The following is a 16,744-nucleotide window of genomic DNA, read 5'->3' on the forward strand; positions in this document are numbered from 1 at the left end:
GGAGCCAGATCTGGCATCATCCCACTGAGGCCAGCCAGGCCTGAAGAAACGGGCATGCCTGCACGTACATCCTCAGGCCCCAGGTCTATCGTCCATTACTGCCTCCTGCCCGCGTCCCAGCCGAGGCGGGTTGAACGGCGTCCCCACGGGACCGTACGGGACGAGGAGCACACGGCACAGGAGAGACCGTCGGCAGCGGCCCTTTGGGATGCCGGCGGTGTCCCACAGCGCCGCCTCCAGCCGCGCCAAGGCTGCTCCCGCTCAGCGCTGCCGGGGTCGGTGGCGGGGCGGGGGCGGCCCGGGGCTGCGCGGGGAGGCGGTGCGGCCCGGCCTGACGTCAGGGCGCCCCCGCAGCGCGGACGCCGCCTGACACCTCCCAGCGCCGGGTGTGCGGGACTGCGAGCAGCGGGCAGCGGGCAGCGGTTGCAGCTCCTCGGCGGCGGGACCCCGGCCCCGTCGCTCCTCGGCGCCGCTCGGCTCCGCTCGTCTCCACTCGGCTGCATCGCGCCGCCCTCGCCATGTCGGTGGCCGGGCTCAAGAAGCAGTTCCATAAAGCGACCCAGGTACCGCCTCGGCCCCCCGCGCCGCGAGGGCCGTGCGCGGGTGCGTGGAGCGCGGGTGCGTGGCGCAGCCCGGTGCTCGGCGCTGGTCTCGGTCCGGCTGCCCAGCCCGCATCCGGCCGCACGGGCACGCGTGGGCTGCGCGTGTGCACGGGCGCGCGTGGTGTGAGTGTGCACGGCGCGTGTGTGCACGGGTGTGCGTGGTGTGTGTGTGTGCGCGGTGCGTGAGCACTCACGGGCTTGCGTGACTGCCCCGCAGGCTGCCCCGCCGCCCCAGCCGAGCCGCGGTGCGGAGCGGCGCGCGGGTGCCGATCCCGCAGGGGTTGGCTGCGGCGGAGCGGCAGCTCTGGGCAGGTGCCCGCGTGGGCGTCGGACCCATTCTGCGGGCTGTGCGCAGGTTTTCCATCAGCACGGCTTTAGGCTGGCTTTCTAAATCAGACCTTTTTAAAAATGCTTTTTCTCTCCACCCCCCCCCCCCCGACCCACTCAGGGTACGGACAAAATCTGAGTAATGAGACTTGGTTGCTTTAGGCATGGTGTGTTATTGCAAGGAGGTCAGGGTGGATGTTTCACCCGGCTTCGATTTGTTTTGTAATGCAGAATCTGTATGTTGTAGTCCATAAGGGTACAGTTTCTGAATTGAGCTCAGACTCGGTGTGCTTTGGGGATAAAGCCAAAATGGTTTTGTAGAAGCGAGGGGAATTTATTCAAGTTCACAGACTGTAGTCCGAGGCTTGTGTGAAGCTGCATTATTTTCTTTGCGAGTAAGTACAGAACTCCTGGTAATTTTCACTGACTGTCACGGCATCTTCAGGTAGCAGTGTCTGTTGCTGTAAGCAGCCCCTAGGTGCAGACTTGCAGATATAGCAGCCATTAGGCTTTTCAACACCTACGCTTTTCCCTTTCTCATCCATCTCTTCTCTCTCATCTCATCTGTTGTTGCACTGTGGAGAAATGTGCCTAAAGGAATGATCCCTTACACGAGAATTAGTCCCAACTTGAGTTCTTGCTGTCTTTGCAATTATACCATACCCATTTTGACTACAAGTGCAGGTGGGATGTGCCAAGTCCTCCACAGGCCCATGCAGGAGCTGGGTGACATTGTGTCTCACCTTTCGTACCAAATTATGCTGCATCACTGGTAAAACAGTCTTCACAGAAACCTGCTGTAGTCATGACAGACGCAGTAAGGAGCAGTTAAGCATGCCTGAGTCCATGCTGCAGTGTCCATCTGCTGCTGCTACTTCATTTTATCACTCCCTGCTACCTATAGCGCTGTTGCAAGCCCAGGAATCATCACTCCTATGTTGAGTTCTCATACTGGTAAGTAAGAATTGCAGGATCTGCGTCACCCACAGTTAAGAAGCAGGCGATCTAAAGTTCTCTTTCCAGTAGCGCGCCTCGATTCACCATTATTGTAAGTTAATGAGTGCGCCTCCGCAGCAGTGGGGGTGCACATCCCCTCTAGAGAGAGCCTGGTGCAGAAGGTCTGTGAGTGCGGTTCTGTCCTTCAGATGACATGCTCACACGGGCTGTCAGCAGTACTGTCATGTAGAAGGAAAGAAGAGTTTTAGCTGGCTGGAGCCAAAATAGTACATTTCTGATGCCAGATTTAGCAGCCTGCTATTAGATGACCCAGGGATTTTTGGGCCCAGCCGTGACTTTCACAGACTGGTTGTATGCAGGGCATGAAGACACATTCATGTATGAGAATGACTCACAAGTAGGTTGCAAGACAGATCTGTTTATTGGCTAGTTTTCAGCATGAGTGAGAAATCCAGGCCTTGACTGTGCTGTCCTTACCCCAGGGAGAATCCTTCGGATAACGGATTAGTCCCCAGGTGGGGTATGGATTGGCATTGCCAGTGTAAATGGAGCTTCCCAAATGGGACCAAACAAACCAGAAGTTTTAAAGACTCTGGATCTTTCCCATCGTTCTCAGTCATGTAAGAACTTTTGTATGACGCACAGTTCTACTGCAGTCCTAAGTCACACCTGTAACAATTTGAAGTTATTTCTGATGTGCCTTTTAATCCAGTAAAGCATTTGGATGTCTTTGGTTTAGTTTCTTTCTTCCTTTAATGTTGTAAAATTAGTAGTCCTTTTACGCCCAGGTGCATTATGAGTATACAATGTTATTATCATGGAAGACAGTTTCAGTTGCAAGCATAAAGATTTGTGTCACAACTCAAATGTTATGAAAATGTTTTTCTTTCAGCAGTAAGTCCCTGGCAGAGCTTGCAGTAGTATGATTTCTATGTCTAAATTGTTTTATTGCTAAGCAAGTGTATTGATTTCATACATATATATATATATATAATTTTCTGACTTGTGAAAGGTCGGGCTCACCTGCATTAAATAATGCCACTTTTTCACCAGAAGTCATATTGAAGAGCTTAATGTCTGTCAAATTTCTTGCACCGACTGCTGCGGCAGTACGTCAGTGGAAAGCAGGTGGTAGCTTTGCTCCTTACAGAATGAACGGAGTGTTCACCCCTTTTGCATTTTAGAAAAAAATATTGATGGTTTTACCTCTGTGCAGCATCATAAAGTCTAGAATGAATATTCCTGAATTTGTGAAAACAAGAATGAGTCTGTTATTGTGACATTCCTTCAAAATTACAGGGCATTAGACTGATAGATGTAGAAGTACAGAACAGGCTAGGTTGCACATTTATGTGTATTACCCACAGAGCGTCTGAGGAAGAAATATAACCACATATGCATATTAACTGTGCTGCTGCAAGTCTGTTGAACATCCTTGAACTAAGAACATTATTCATTGTACTTGTAATTATTTTTTCCAGAAATGGGCAACTAGATGCTGTGCCACTAAATGGCCAGTTTTCCTTCAGGCATGCACATTCCTCTACCATCAGTGCTATGCCAGCATGGAGAGACTATTGCAACCTGCAGGTTTGTGGGCAGTGTTAACCCCGCCAGCATGGCTTTAGGTGTTAGAGATTTGACAATCTGGGGCATTTAAAGAGAGTTGTCATAAAATATCGTGAGCTCCAGTTCTGTGTGATTGCTTTCACAGCATAATATGGCACTTATGAGGGACAGTCAAAACTGGGGTAATTTCATGGGGAATCACAGAATTGCAGGGGTTAGAAGGGATCTCAGGAGATCATGTAGGCCAATTCCCCTGCTAAAGCAGGTTCCCACATAGGTTTCATTAAGGAATAAACAAAAATGTTGGAAATGGCCATATGCTCAATTTCCCTGGCAATTGGCGAATAAATTAAACTGACCTTTAAATAGCAGGTCCAAATAGGCTGAATTGATCAAAAGGGCTGGTAATATGATTTGTTTTTCACTACTGTATTCTGCTATTTATGACATAAATTGATTTGTCTTTACACCGTGGTAGAAATTACGTTTGTGTGCATTTTTTATACAGAAAAGGGATTATTTCCAGAAGGAAAAGCTGGAAGAACTGCTTCCAGACCACTCACAGTTGTCAAAATCAGCCTTTGAGGTGGAAAGTACCATGCTTCCCTCTTTAACAAGGCAGCTTGTAAAGTGCATGGTGAGACTGACCCTACTGTTTAATAAGGAGCAAATGGGACTCTTGTCCTGCTCTGCTATGATTTGTGCATTGCAAAATTGTTCTGGCCTTTAGAGGGGATCTGCACTGGTTCATGACTGTTCATTTGCAAAAAGACCTCACTAGAGATGGGGCAGAATTTGAAAACACTGAACCCGTGGATTGAATGTGTACTGTAAGAGTGTCTGCTTATTAGGAGGAGTGCAGCTTTTCTGAGTGCATGAAACCGTATGAACTTGTGAAGTACGTAAATATTTTTTTTACTGTGGTGGGTAAAACAATCTTTCTTGAAACATAACATCTTGTGCCCTTGTTGAACTCTTCAAATGCAACTATCCAGTTGTTAAACCATTTATTTCTTACTGATAGAGACTGTGGATAGTGATATATCAATGTCATTATTTTCCTAAATCCCCACCTGGCCATATATGCTATAATACAAACCTGAGTGTCCCTCTGCATTTAGCAGGAGCTGTTCATGCTTACCAGCCTAGGCCTTTCCAAAGAAGGCATTTCATCTGTCTTTTCCAACTGACTTTGATGGAGACTGAACTCACATTGTGTCTGCTTATCTCTTTCCATGTCTCCTCTCAATGTTTTCCACAAAATTCTGCTCAATTCTCATATTTGTGGAAGTAGATGGGTGAGTGTGAGAAGCTAGACTGTACTGTATTTTTTCTGGTGGTGCTGTTGCACTTTGTGTTGCTTATATTGGACTTAAGAAGCCTCTACCTTCTGCAACATGGTAATATGTGAGCAGGTGGAAGAAAAAGAGGTGTTTGTGAGGTGTCATGGCTCTGAGGACAGTGCTCAATCTTGATGTTGAAACCTCTTTGAGGGCAGTGTACCATGAGACCTCCATTTTCTCTCAGTTTGGAGTGGTACACTTCTAGGTCGGGGATATTGAGCAAATTTTTGATTCGGAAATAGAGAATGTTTTTGAGAAAATTATTTACTTATCTGTGGAGGGGAATATTTTCAACTGCAAATAGGGAAATTCCTTCTATTTGTGCACTGTAGCTTGCTTGTCAGATACAGTATTCATATTTGGCATCATTCCCATATGTCCTTTTATTGATATTATGTAATTGAAAGAGTGAAAAATTGACCTTAATCTAAATTACCCTTTGCTTGGCTATTGTATAACCCTTCTGAATTGTTGATGGCTTAAACAGTCTGCTCCAGTTTCTAACTCTGGTTCTAATCTAATAGGAAGAAGTGCTGCTTAGCATGTAAAAAAGATAATGGCTTTTTTTTTTTTTAATATTTTTTAAGCGTTCATCACTGCATCTTTCCACCTGAGATATGCAGTTCCCATTTCCTTTGTACATACATACAAATAAAGCTGGAACACTGATTAACAGTGCTCCCACTGATCTTTAGAAACAAAACATACCTCGGATTGGAATTTTATTTTCTATCTTGATTTCATCTCTACTGGAAGTATTACACAGCCAGGAATTAGGAAAGAGTGGGCTGTTCTTGGTCATCCATGCACAACAGTGTCTTTAAGATTTAAATGTGCCCTTGTGACTAGCATGCTAATGGCATCCCATAAAAAGCACTGAAGCAGCGTAGACATATTTAGTAGAAGTGGACTTTGCAGAGGTTACTTTGCAGAAGATTCTGCAGTGCTATGTGAACACTTAAATGAGGTGCTGGGGTGACTGTGCATATTTTAATGGAGACTGAAAGCTGAAGGAGCTAGAACATGGGCTGTTGTGATGTTGTAAGTGTGCTGTTGAAATCTTTGACCTTAAAAGCTTGACAGGAGGGAGAGCACTGGAAATCCAGTTTGCTGACCACAGGGAACTGTTGCAGCTTTGTGAGTAAATATGAGTTGTGAATGGGCAGCATTTCATTGTGAGTGCCTGGAATTAAGCAGACCCATGGCTCCCTTCGCAGGCAAACAAAGCTTGCTTCCAACACTTTTTTCTCCTTGAACCAAAGGACCTTGCTTTGTGTTGCCTTCTGGCAACTTCTCTGACTCTTGTTCTCATTTTCTTCTCAGTGGCTGCTGATGGACAGTGGTGCTGCTGATCATCTCTTAAATGTAAGGCTTTATGCAGAGGGAAGAGCACTAAGCTGAAGCACAGTGTTCTTATGATGATCTATGCCACAGCAGAATTACCTTCCACTTCTTATGTAATCCAGCACTTAATCTTGGAGAAAAAAAGAGTAGCTTTCTTTTAAACTTGAGGTCGCAGCAGATCTTACAGGAATCCATTCAGCTGGTCAAAGAAGTGATAGGAATTAAAATTTTTATTTATTGGTTTTGTTTGTTTGTTTGTCTCAGAGAGGAGATGAAAAAAAATGGAAATTCACATTTATTGTGTTAGTGCTTTTCACAAGTTTTCCCTTTTTCCTTGTAGGTCTCCATGGAAGAAAATAGAGAAGAAGTGACTCTTTGAAATTCTGTTTGTGTGTGTGTGTGTGTGTGTGTGTGTGGAAAATACTGTGGCAGTCCTAGACAGGATGATTCATAGATTTGTCATTGTAATTTATGTGATACAGATGATGCTCTTCTGCCCATGCTGGAGGCCGTATCTGTACAGTTAAATAGCATTTTAAAAAGAATTCTCTTCCTTATACTGAGACTGGCTGAAGCAGTTGTTGCAGCATAGCATGAGCCACACGAAAGGGCAGTGGTTTGCTTTCACCTGCCTTCCGAGTCTTCATGCACCCACCATAGAAAGGGTGCTATTTGATCCCAGCAGAGGTGCTGCTGAGGCATCAGCAAGTGTGTCTTAGTTTCAGCTGGGACAAAATTGTTTTCTTCAGGGTGTCTGCTCTGGTGCTGTGTTTTGGTTCTAGGAGAAAAACAATTTTGATAACACTGACGTTTATAGTTTCTGCTAGTCAGTGTTGTACAGAGCCAAGGCCATTATCATTGAAGGGTCCAAGAAGGTGTGAGGGAGCAGGATTAGGACAGCTGACTTAAACTGTCCAAGGGGATATTTCATATGGTATGACATCAAGAAGAAAGAGTTTTGGAGGGAGTGGGAGTTCATCTCTCCCTCTGCTGGTGCTCAGGGGACTAGCTAGGCATTGGCTAGGGGGTGGTGAGAAATTGCTTCTGCATCATTTCTTACACACATCCATATATATATATATTCATAACTATTATCCTTTTCATTTTCTCAATCTTAATAAATAGTTTTATTTCAATCCATCTGTTCTACTTTTTTTCCAATTCTATCCCCCATCCCACTGGTAAGAGGGAGTGAGCAAACTGTGGTGCTCAGCCACCTGCCAGGCTAAACCACAACAAGGTCTAACCTTGCGGCAGCCTGTAAAGGAGGCTTGAGGTGATGCCAGATTCCTGAAAGAATGAGAAATTAAGCCCCTGGTTCAGCTAACAGGCATGTCATGCAGGAGAGGGCTAGTAAGGTGAATCTGTATTTGTTAAGAACAGATAGGCAGCTCTAGCTCAGTTAATTAGCCACAAAACAACTGGAATATTACTGTAATTTACACTGGGCTGTTTTGGTCATCTCTCTTCTGCATTTGAAATCTCTCTGTCAGATTGAGATATCATATTGAATTCCTGTAAACTGAAGTTCTAAACAGAGAAAAATGCTGACTTTCTCTACCTTTCTTGCCTACTCTGATGGCAGAGAGGGTGTAGTTATACCACACACTTGTAAAAAGATGGCAGCCTCTTTGTGTTTTTATGATTTGTGATTGGTTTTTGAAATGGTGTGTTATGTGTCAATTATTTGTTTAATTAGATGGTGTTGTTCTAATGCTGGCTGCAAAAGGTCTTTAAATGTGAAGATAGTTTAACTGAACATTTTGAAATGGGGCTTATTTTTCACTTCTGAGCTAACAAATTTAGTTAATGTTCCAATTCAGTAGCACTGAGGACACAATTCATTATTGTTCCACTTTAAAATATCAGCACGGAGCATCATTTTTGTTCTGTTTCTGTGGGGAAATGTGCCACCACAACAAAATAGGGTCACCAGCGGAGCAGAGGGGCAGCACTGAGCTCTGCTCTCTGGTGACAGTGACAGAACCCAAGGGAACGGCACGGAGCTGCATCAGGAGAGCGTCAAGTTGGATTTTAGAAAAAGGTTCTTCACTGAGGTGGTGTTCAGTCACTGGAGCAGGCCCCCCAAGGCACTGGTCACTGCGCCAAGCAGTCAGAGTTCAAGAAGTGATTGTACTCTCAGACATAGGGTTTTGAGTGGTCCTGAGTGGAGCCAGGAGTTGGACTTGACTTTTTTGGGTGGGGATGGCATGTTGGGTGGTAGAATGGCAGGTGGTAGAATTTCTCCTAGAAAATTATTTGTTCTACCCTAGAAAGAACATTCTCCTGAAAATTCTTCTTGATTTCATCTTTTATGACTTTTGTAAACTAACATGACTTGGTCCTTCAAACAGCATTAGCCAATTAGATAATTTCTGCTGAGTTCTTTTCTAGTCTGTTCAATTTTCAGTCTTCAAGAATGTGCCAAGAATTCCTTTTCAAGCAAAATCAATCTAGATGCAGTAAACCAGTTAATAATTCATAAGACATAAATGTCAAAAATAGTGTTTGTCCTACCAGATGAGTCACTTAGTCTGTCTTGGAAAGTTATGGCATCATAATCTAAGGTCTAGATTTAAAGTGCTGCAGTTCCACAAATGTAACTCCAGGATGGATGGACTTCCTCCTGCCGGTATTTTCTACTTAACTGGTACTGTTTGGAAATGAGCAAACAAATGAAGCCCCATCCTTTCCATTGGTGTCAGAATATTTGCATAGAACTGGCCAAGGCATTAGAGATGACCAAATGGTATATTGTTCTCAACTAATTCGCCAGCTGAATTTGTGTTTCTTTGGGAATACTACACTTGGCACTGAAACGAAAGCTGCCCATGGCTTTAGATGAAGTAAAAGGAGGTTTTGTTACATAGAGGCAGGTCCTAAGTTTTCTGATCCCATTTCTTTCTTTGGCCAGGAACAGAAGGGATTTGATTTTATTTCCTACTGTTTGAAATGAAGTAAGAACTTTTAAAACAGCTGCAGCATAAGGAAATTTCAACAATATGCAAATATTGTTTGGAAACCAAAAAGTTTGAATGTTGAAATATGCCTTAAAATGCAGAACAACCATGTGTGCACATGGCTTACTGATTAGACTGAATTGAATCCTTAACCGAAGCATTCTGCATTAGCATAAACAAACAAAAGTTTGTCTTTCAGGAATGGTAGCTGGATCTTATGGTACCTTTATTATTTATTATTTGTTTTAAAAATAGGACAATTTTGTTCTGAGTCTGAGGAAAAATCTTTCCACAAAAGTACTAAAAAATACCATACTACATAGAGACAGATCCTTTGTTGTTAGAATAAGGTTGTTGTGGGCAGTAGGTGTGATATACCATACCTCTGGTTTGTCTTAAGTACAGACAGGGAAAATGTGAATTTCTGGAGGAAAGGAAGACTTAATTGCTGAAAGGAGAGGGAAGCTTGGATGCTTTTGTAATAAATAATGTAAATCTTCAACCTTTTTTAATGCAGAAAAATACATTTTCCTTCTTTACTATTAACCAATTTGTCTTGCCTAGTTATCTTTGCATGCTAGGAATGGGATTCTCTTACTAGAATAAGAACCACAGATACCTGATATTGAAAGCCAGATAACTTTTGTTTTTGTTTTGTTTTGCAGTGTCTTAATTCACGATAATTCAACATAGGGTGATGTGGGACCTGTGATTTTCAAAAACATCAAACCCCTACTCAAATGTCTGCCTTGGCATGTTTTAGAATAGCTGCATCTTGAGAGCCAAAAAAATAAAAAAAACATCTTTGTGGTGACTGAGATGGATTGTAGAACTTCTGGTGTTCTCTTCAGAGTATTGTAGTTTTTATTTAGCTGTGGAGATGGGTGGGAGTAAGATTCCTGAAATGAAGATGAATGAGGATGAAAGAGTAGTAAAGATCTCAACAGAAAGCTTCAAAAACAGAGCAGAGGCAAATCTGTTCAGATTTGTGTAGATAACTCTGACTAGAGTTAGGAGAAATGGGAGGCTGTGAATGAAACTGCCATTTGGTATTTTCTGCTTTGTTAGTGCACCATATCCAGTGTCATCAGTTCCTCATTTGGGCATTATGACAGTATGTGGTGTTTCAGCACAAAAGACAAGATGGTCACTATTCCAAAAACAGGCAAATAAAATGAATAAAACCAGTGGGTTAAAAAGGTCACTATGGATTTAGTAGTGTCTGCCAGTGCACATGGAATCAAACATGACTAAGAAAGGAGAAGCTGACATTGTTTCCAAGATGATAAACCTATAATTTCCAAATTTTCTGTTTCAATGAGGAGGAAGAATATGGAAAAGCGAAGAGAATATAGGAAAGCTCTAATCTGTGGATAGTGTTATAACAAAAAATTCTGAACAGTCACTGGAAAGTAAGCCCCGTGTGACTTTTGTGCTTCTTCCTTCCCCAGGGGTGAGTTTGCTGTCCCAGACAGGGTGGCAGTCCTTAAACATGTGACAGTTTTCCTTGGTGCTGTCAAAAATTCTGCTAGCTTCTGATGAACAAAATGCCTGCTTGAAATCTTTTTTGCATTCTAATAATTACTAGTGGAATTCAAAACTGTTCTACATTAGTGTTTTCCCTTGGCTCTGTGAAATGCCATAGCATCTGTGTTGAGGCCAGTTGTACAACCAGGAACTGAAAGTATCTGGATAAGCTGCAAAGACAAAGTACAGTATTTGGTTTATTATGACTTTGTGTGAGTCAGGACAAGACTGTCTCAGTTTTTCTTGCTTCTTCATAACCCTCACACAGGGAGAAGACTGCTATTTTAGTGTGAGAAAATGTTGGTGCAGACTCCCAAGGTAAAATTTCTAGTGTGTCTTCAGAAAAGGAGCTATCCTTCTGTTATGTGCTGATCTATGCCTACTGTAAATGGCTAAGTTCTATAGCCTCCTTACACATATTCCTGTTAATCACTGGTCTAGAAAGCCTCAACTCCACAAGCTGGTGTTCTGTGTTTCTTGATGCACATTGCCAGTATACTGGCTGAGAATACAGCTGGGTGTGCTTGGGTTCCATTTCTGATTCATGTCTACTGGTATTATCCTAAAATAGAAAAAATAAAAAATAAAAATAGAATGTTCATGGTCTTAAATTTAAAAATATCTGCCAGTGTGTAGCAGAAAATTAGGTGATGTCTCATTTCCTTTGCTGTAATTTTGGGCTCTGTAAAGGTAGTTGCTGATTTACACCTCTCACTTTGAGAACAAGAGTGCTTCCCAAATCATACATTAAAGGTAGGTACGTAGGATTTGTAATAACTTTGATGAAAAAGAGGCAGTCTGCCCAAGCAGATTTGCAAAGTTCTCTTGACACATGCTGATGTAATGCTGTTACACCTTGTTTACTTTCATCCTGTGAAGGACTTTGTCTCTTCATGCTCAGTGCACTGGAGTAAGGGAAAACTGAAAATTTAATGAAGCTTCAATAAAATAGACTGTTCAGTTCCATATTTTTCTCACATGTTTGCAGATTAACTACACTTGGTCCAGGGAATCTTCTTCATCTGGATGAACTTAAGCACATTCACTGCTGTAGACCTTTTTATTCCTTGATTTCTTCCCAAAATGTCCTTCAAACCTTTGTAAAATAATCATTATTGAGAACTGTATTTCCTTTAAATTCTTAATTCATTTTATTGCAATAAAATTAAGTTTAGGAAGGTAAATTAAGCAGCTGAGAGAGAAGCCATGCATATTGAATGAGCTTTATGTGAAAGAATGAAGATCAGATCAGGAGTATGAGAAACAACCCTGTGCGATCACTAAACCAGAGGCAAAACCTCCTTGACTCCTTGAGCTTTTGAGAGCACATGAAGGAGAAGGCAGTAGCAGGCCAGCAAGGATGGAGAGTGGGACCACACCTTACCTTGCTTTCTGGGATTTAGGAAGCTTATTAACAGTACGCTGTTACAGAAGAGTTTATGAGGGAGGGTCTGACTCTTACTGTGTTTTCAGTTTTCTATGGTGCCATCAGGCAAGCAGTCACTGTAGGACAGCTTACTGTGGCTGTATCTATTAGACATCAGCAGTATCTTGAGGTGCCCATTTTCTGTCTTAAGAGGGTCACAGTGGTTTTGAGGTCACAAATATAAGACATGCAGTGTTGAAACTTAGAGTTATGAATAAGCCTGGATGAGATAATGTGACCTTTCTCCATTGTATTCCCAGCTGAGAGTTAGAAGTGCTTTGAAGTGTTGTTGCCCCATTTTCACTTCTGTGGCTGTTATTGCCTTCTGTACATTGAATAGAAGGGTAGCAGCCATTTCTGCCTGCCCTGTGCTCAACTGTCAGGAAGCCCTAAGGGAAGGAGATAGGATCTCTGTTCTAACCCATCCCATCGCAAAAGCCCAGGAATGAGTGGGGGAAAAAAGGAAAGGATAAAGAAACCAAACTGTAGTTACAGCAACTGTGCTTCCAGCTCCAGCTCTCTCTAGGCTTGGCCAACAGGGGAAACTTTTCTTCAGTGCACTATTCTGCAACCTTTTTATTCCCAAGTGATCCTCTTTGTACAAGTTTCTGCTGCAAAATGAGCACCAGGGAGGGAAGAGCTACTTTCACCTCTTTTTCAGCCCCATCCTTTGATATTTCTGGCAGGATTTGCGAAACCTGGTTTCCTCTCCAGACACCTCTGTGTTACCAAGGAGCTGGAACTTAAGAGAAGTAACTAATTAATTGTGTCTCCTCGACCCTTTTGAAAGAATGTATTTGGTTTGAAAACTGGAAAGATTGGTGTTTGTTCTGATACCTTATTCATCATTAAAAAAAAAAGGGGGGGGGGGGGGATCCTGTCTTCAGCAACTGCTCTAGATTATTAAACAGCATAGTATGGATCAATTCTTAAACATGGTATTTAAAAGGTAGATCAATTTACAAAAGCAGAAAATGATCTTGTAATACCAAGGGGCCTGGAAACAAGCAGTGAATACTAAAAGCTGAAACATTTTGCCACAGTTTTGTCTCCTAAGGCTTGTTGGAAGTGAACTATGGAGTTAGCTAGGTGAATAAGAGATGATCACTAATTTTCATGCTGTATACATTTACTCAACAACAACAACAACAACAGAACCATTTAGCTGACTAAATTCTGCTAATCTGTATTATTTTCTTTATTACATTTCAAATGTTCAGGGGTGACTTTTAAAAGAGCTATTTTCTGAATCGTGTTTTTTTCAGCATATATAACCAAACATAAAGAAAACAACACAGAATCAAGACATTTAAAAATTAATAGTACTGTCCTCTATCTCTTCTTTTCTAAATTCTCATGATTTCAAGGTTTAAATTTTAGGTTCTTCTAAGGATAAAGCTAATCTTAAGAATTTTGAGGCAGATGACAACTTCTGTAAAGACCTGGCAATAATTCCTTTGAGCCATTTTGTCTCCTGTCAACCTATCTCCTCTGGGAGCTGTTCCAGTTTGAAATATGTGCCAGAACTTTGACTGAGGCATGATTATACTTCTCCCTCTTGCTTTCCTTCATATTGAGTGATGTATCTGCTGATCTGAAATTCTAAAGCTATGACTACGTTGGCAAGTGATACAGTGAAATAGGCATGGGTCTGCAGAACTGAACAATTGGTGCAGAGGATCCAGAGAGTCCAGCAGAGAACACAGTTTTGGCATATCAATGCAACAAAAGTAGTGCAAAAGAGGGAGAGGAACTCACAGCAAAGCTTGGACTGCTGTTGGGTGTTATGATTTGTTAGTTGTTAGGATTATCTACTGTCCAGCTTTTATCTAGCTGCACAGAAAAAGAGTGATTAAGGATCCTTTACTTCTTAGGCCAACTAATGTAGATATCAGAGCTCACATGGCTGCCTGACCTGTGACATTGAAAGAGCAGTTGCAAGCTCGTGAGGAGTCTCTATGAATTCCTCATTTCTTGGTATTCCAAGAAAGATGACCACTGTAAGTAGGACCCTAAAGGCAAATGCCCGTATCCTGATTTTTACTGCTGTTATGTGTCATTTCATTTGTCCATTTGAATGGAGCCATTGCACTCATGCAACCAGTGCATTTGCCATGTAAGTACAGTGGAGCATGATCTTGCCCTGCCCTGGCCTTGCTGCAGAGAGTTGTGATATAATTTCTGATTTGCTAAATTGCCATTCCTGTCTCTTCCTACTGGTTTTAAATGTGTTGTTTTAAAAATACAGTTTTTCTACCAGAGCTAGGCCTACTATTCCCCATGGGATATAAGGTAAGATTCTGCCCTATTCAGTGGGGCTGGAGACCTGATGGATTTTATCTACACTAGATAGCCAAAGTTCCTTGTAGGAATAGGAATATTTTAATCTGTCAAGGAACTTACAGCTCTGTTAATATATGTTGTAAGAAATATTCTGTCTTTATTCAAATTGATGTACCTCCTTTTTAATCATAGATTTGCTTGAGAAATAGAGGTTAAATGCTTTTCCACAGCATGCTCCCAGAATTTGCTTCTGTTTTGCACACTTTCTGAATTTGCAAGGCTTGTTGCTGGAGCAGACTTGAACCTGAGATGCATGGATGTGATTTTCAGGTTTAGAAAAACAGAGAAAAAAGCGTATCTTCGATTTTATCTGGGCAAACGCTGTGCACCTACTAGCAAGGAAGAGTATGTTTTGATATGACAGTGGGAGATGCCTGCAAGTACCCCTCAGTGCGCCTGCTAGCTGAGATATTTAGAGAAGCCCTAGGAAGTTGGGCTGAGTTTGTAGTATTTGCTACAATCAAACGGGTGTACATTCCTTGGTATATTGTTCTGTCCATCTTTTTCTGCACTATTAATAGGACTGTGAGCACTTGGGGAAATTAAGTTGTGGAAGGAATCTAGGATCTTTCTTCTACATGCGTGCTGTCCCCCATTGCGGTTCAAAGCGCAGCAGTCCTATTGTTGTTACTGTACTTATCCATAAGTATACTATTGTTTCTGATCTTTGAACTGAAGCTGGGAATTCTGGAATTGAAAAGGCAATTTGTGAGAGAGTAGTCTCAACAGACCTAGTGTTGTGTGTTGGGACCATGCATTTCAGGGGAACCTTTTCTTTTTTTAGCCATTAATTATTTTATGTATTCACATAGGGTGAAATGACTGTTAATGTCAGAAGTTCTTTTAATGTACAAAGGTCTAAATGGCAGCCTATAAGTAATTATGAGAACCAAAAAAAGCTGAAATTCAGGAGGAAAAAAAGTTACTACTTTGACACATCATAAACACTCTAAACAGCCGAAGATGTTAAAGGAAAAAAAAACAACAACAGTGTACTAGTTTCTCTCAACACATTTAAAAAGAGACATTCTCACTCCCAGTTCCTGAAACGGTGCAAGAGCCTTGCTGTTCTGGATCTGGGTGTTTTTTTATTTCACATCTGTGCTTTTTTGGGACAGGTTTTATTAAGTTACAGTTCTGTGGCTTTTGTGCTTGCATTGAGCTCCAATAAAATAAGTTTGCTGCTAATCGCTTTTATGGATTTATAACATATCTTGCCTTTTGTTTATCTTCATTTTTTTTGTTGGTGTTGCTATCTCTCAGAACTCAGGATGTCCTGAAGCCTGAACATGTTGATAAGTAGGGTGAAGAAACCGTTAAAAATGCTCTGATGTCTTTTTCTTTGTGTCATGGGATGTCTCTTTGTGTCATTTGTATCCCTGTAATAAGATGATGTAGTGTATAGGAGTAACTGCAGCAGATATATAAATATCTCACTGCAGGTCTCTCTGGGTCTGTGGAGTCACTGTGATCTCCGTAGACTTGGCAGGGGCATGCAGATACCAAAGTTTTCAAGGCTGTATGGACTTTCAGAGTTTTCAGAAAGCCCTTTCATGCAAATGGATTGTTCTGATGGTTTTCTTTTTTGTTTTTTGTTCCCCCCAATAAATCTTTTTAAAATTGAATACCAGATGTGTGGTGTACTTACTTTACTGTCATACTGCAGAAGTAATGCTTATCAGTAGCTCCGTAAATAGCCTTCATGACAGCTCTCTTCTTTCAGCATACTTGTGGTTTTTAGGACTATTATAAATTTCTATATGTAAGATTTAATGGCATCACTGAGCATCACTGCATCTAATCTTTGGCTCTTTAATGTTAAATAATCACTTGTGGAGAACTGTCCGTAGACCTCAACCACAATAAATTGTATTGTATTTTTTCAGCAGAATGCTTAAGTGACCTGCAGAGAACTGACACCAGGAGGACATGTGTCTACATAACGACACAGAGAGACTGCTTTGCCCTCAGTCTGCTCTGTCTCATGCTGGAAATAACTACAGGGAGAGACATGTCTGAGTGGCATCCTACATATATGCATGTAGTACTTAACCTTTGTCTGTGAGAGCAGAAAACACTGGCAGAATTTCCCAGGCATTTCCTTCATGCACTGCTAACTTGGCATGCATGGTTTTTCCACTGGATTGTTTGAGTGACATCATGAAGAGTAGCTGTGCCACTGAGACTGACACAGCTTTGCCTACTTTCAGATGCCTTGGCAGCTCGCTGCTTTACAGGTGTTGCTGTATTTGGCAATTAACTGTTCCTCTGTTCCGGTCCTGGTCCTCTCTTAGGAGCTATGAAGCTCTTAGGAGCCTTATAAATACATTACTTGCACTTGTTTTT

General features: G+C 42.0%; 1 protein-coding gene across 1 annotated transcript in view; it reads left to right on the forward strand.

The window, feature by feature from the left end:
• The first annotated feature begins 378 nt into the window (after positions 1 to 378).
• SH3GL2 (SH3 domain containing GRB2 like 2, endophilin A1) overlaps positions 379 to 16,744 on the forward strand; it is a 90,826-nt gene continuing 74,460 nt past the window's right edge. The window contains exon 1 of the mRNA NM_204530.2: positions 379 to 563. Within this exon, the coding sequence (NP_989861.1) occupies positions 519 to 563 (45 nt within the window). The 5' untranslated portion in view covers positions 379 to 518. The remainder of the gene's footprint in view (positions 564 to 16,744) is intronic.

The sequence above is a fragment of the Gallus gallus genome, chromosome Z (genome assembly GCF_016699485.2).
Source record: "Gallus gallus isolate bGalGal1 chromosome Z, bGalGal1.mat.broiler.GRCg7b, whole genome shotgun sequence".
Lineage (NCBI taxonomy): Eukaryota > Metazoa > Chordata > Aves > Galliformes > Phasianidae > Gallus > Gallus gallus.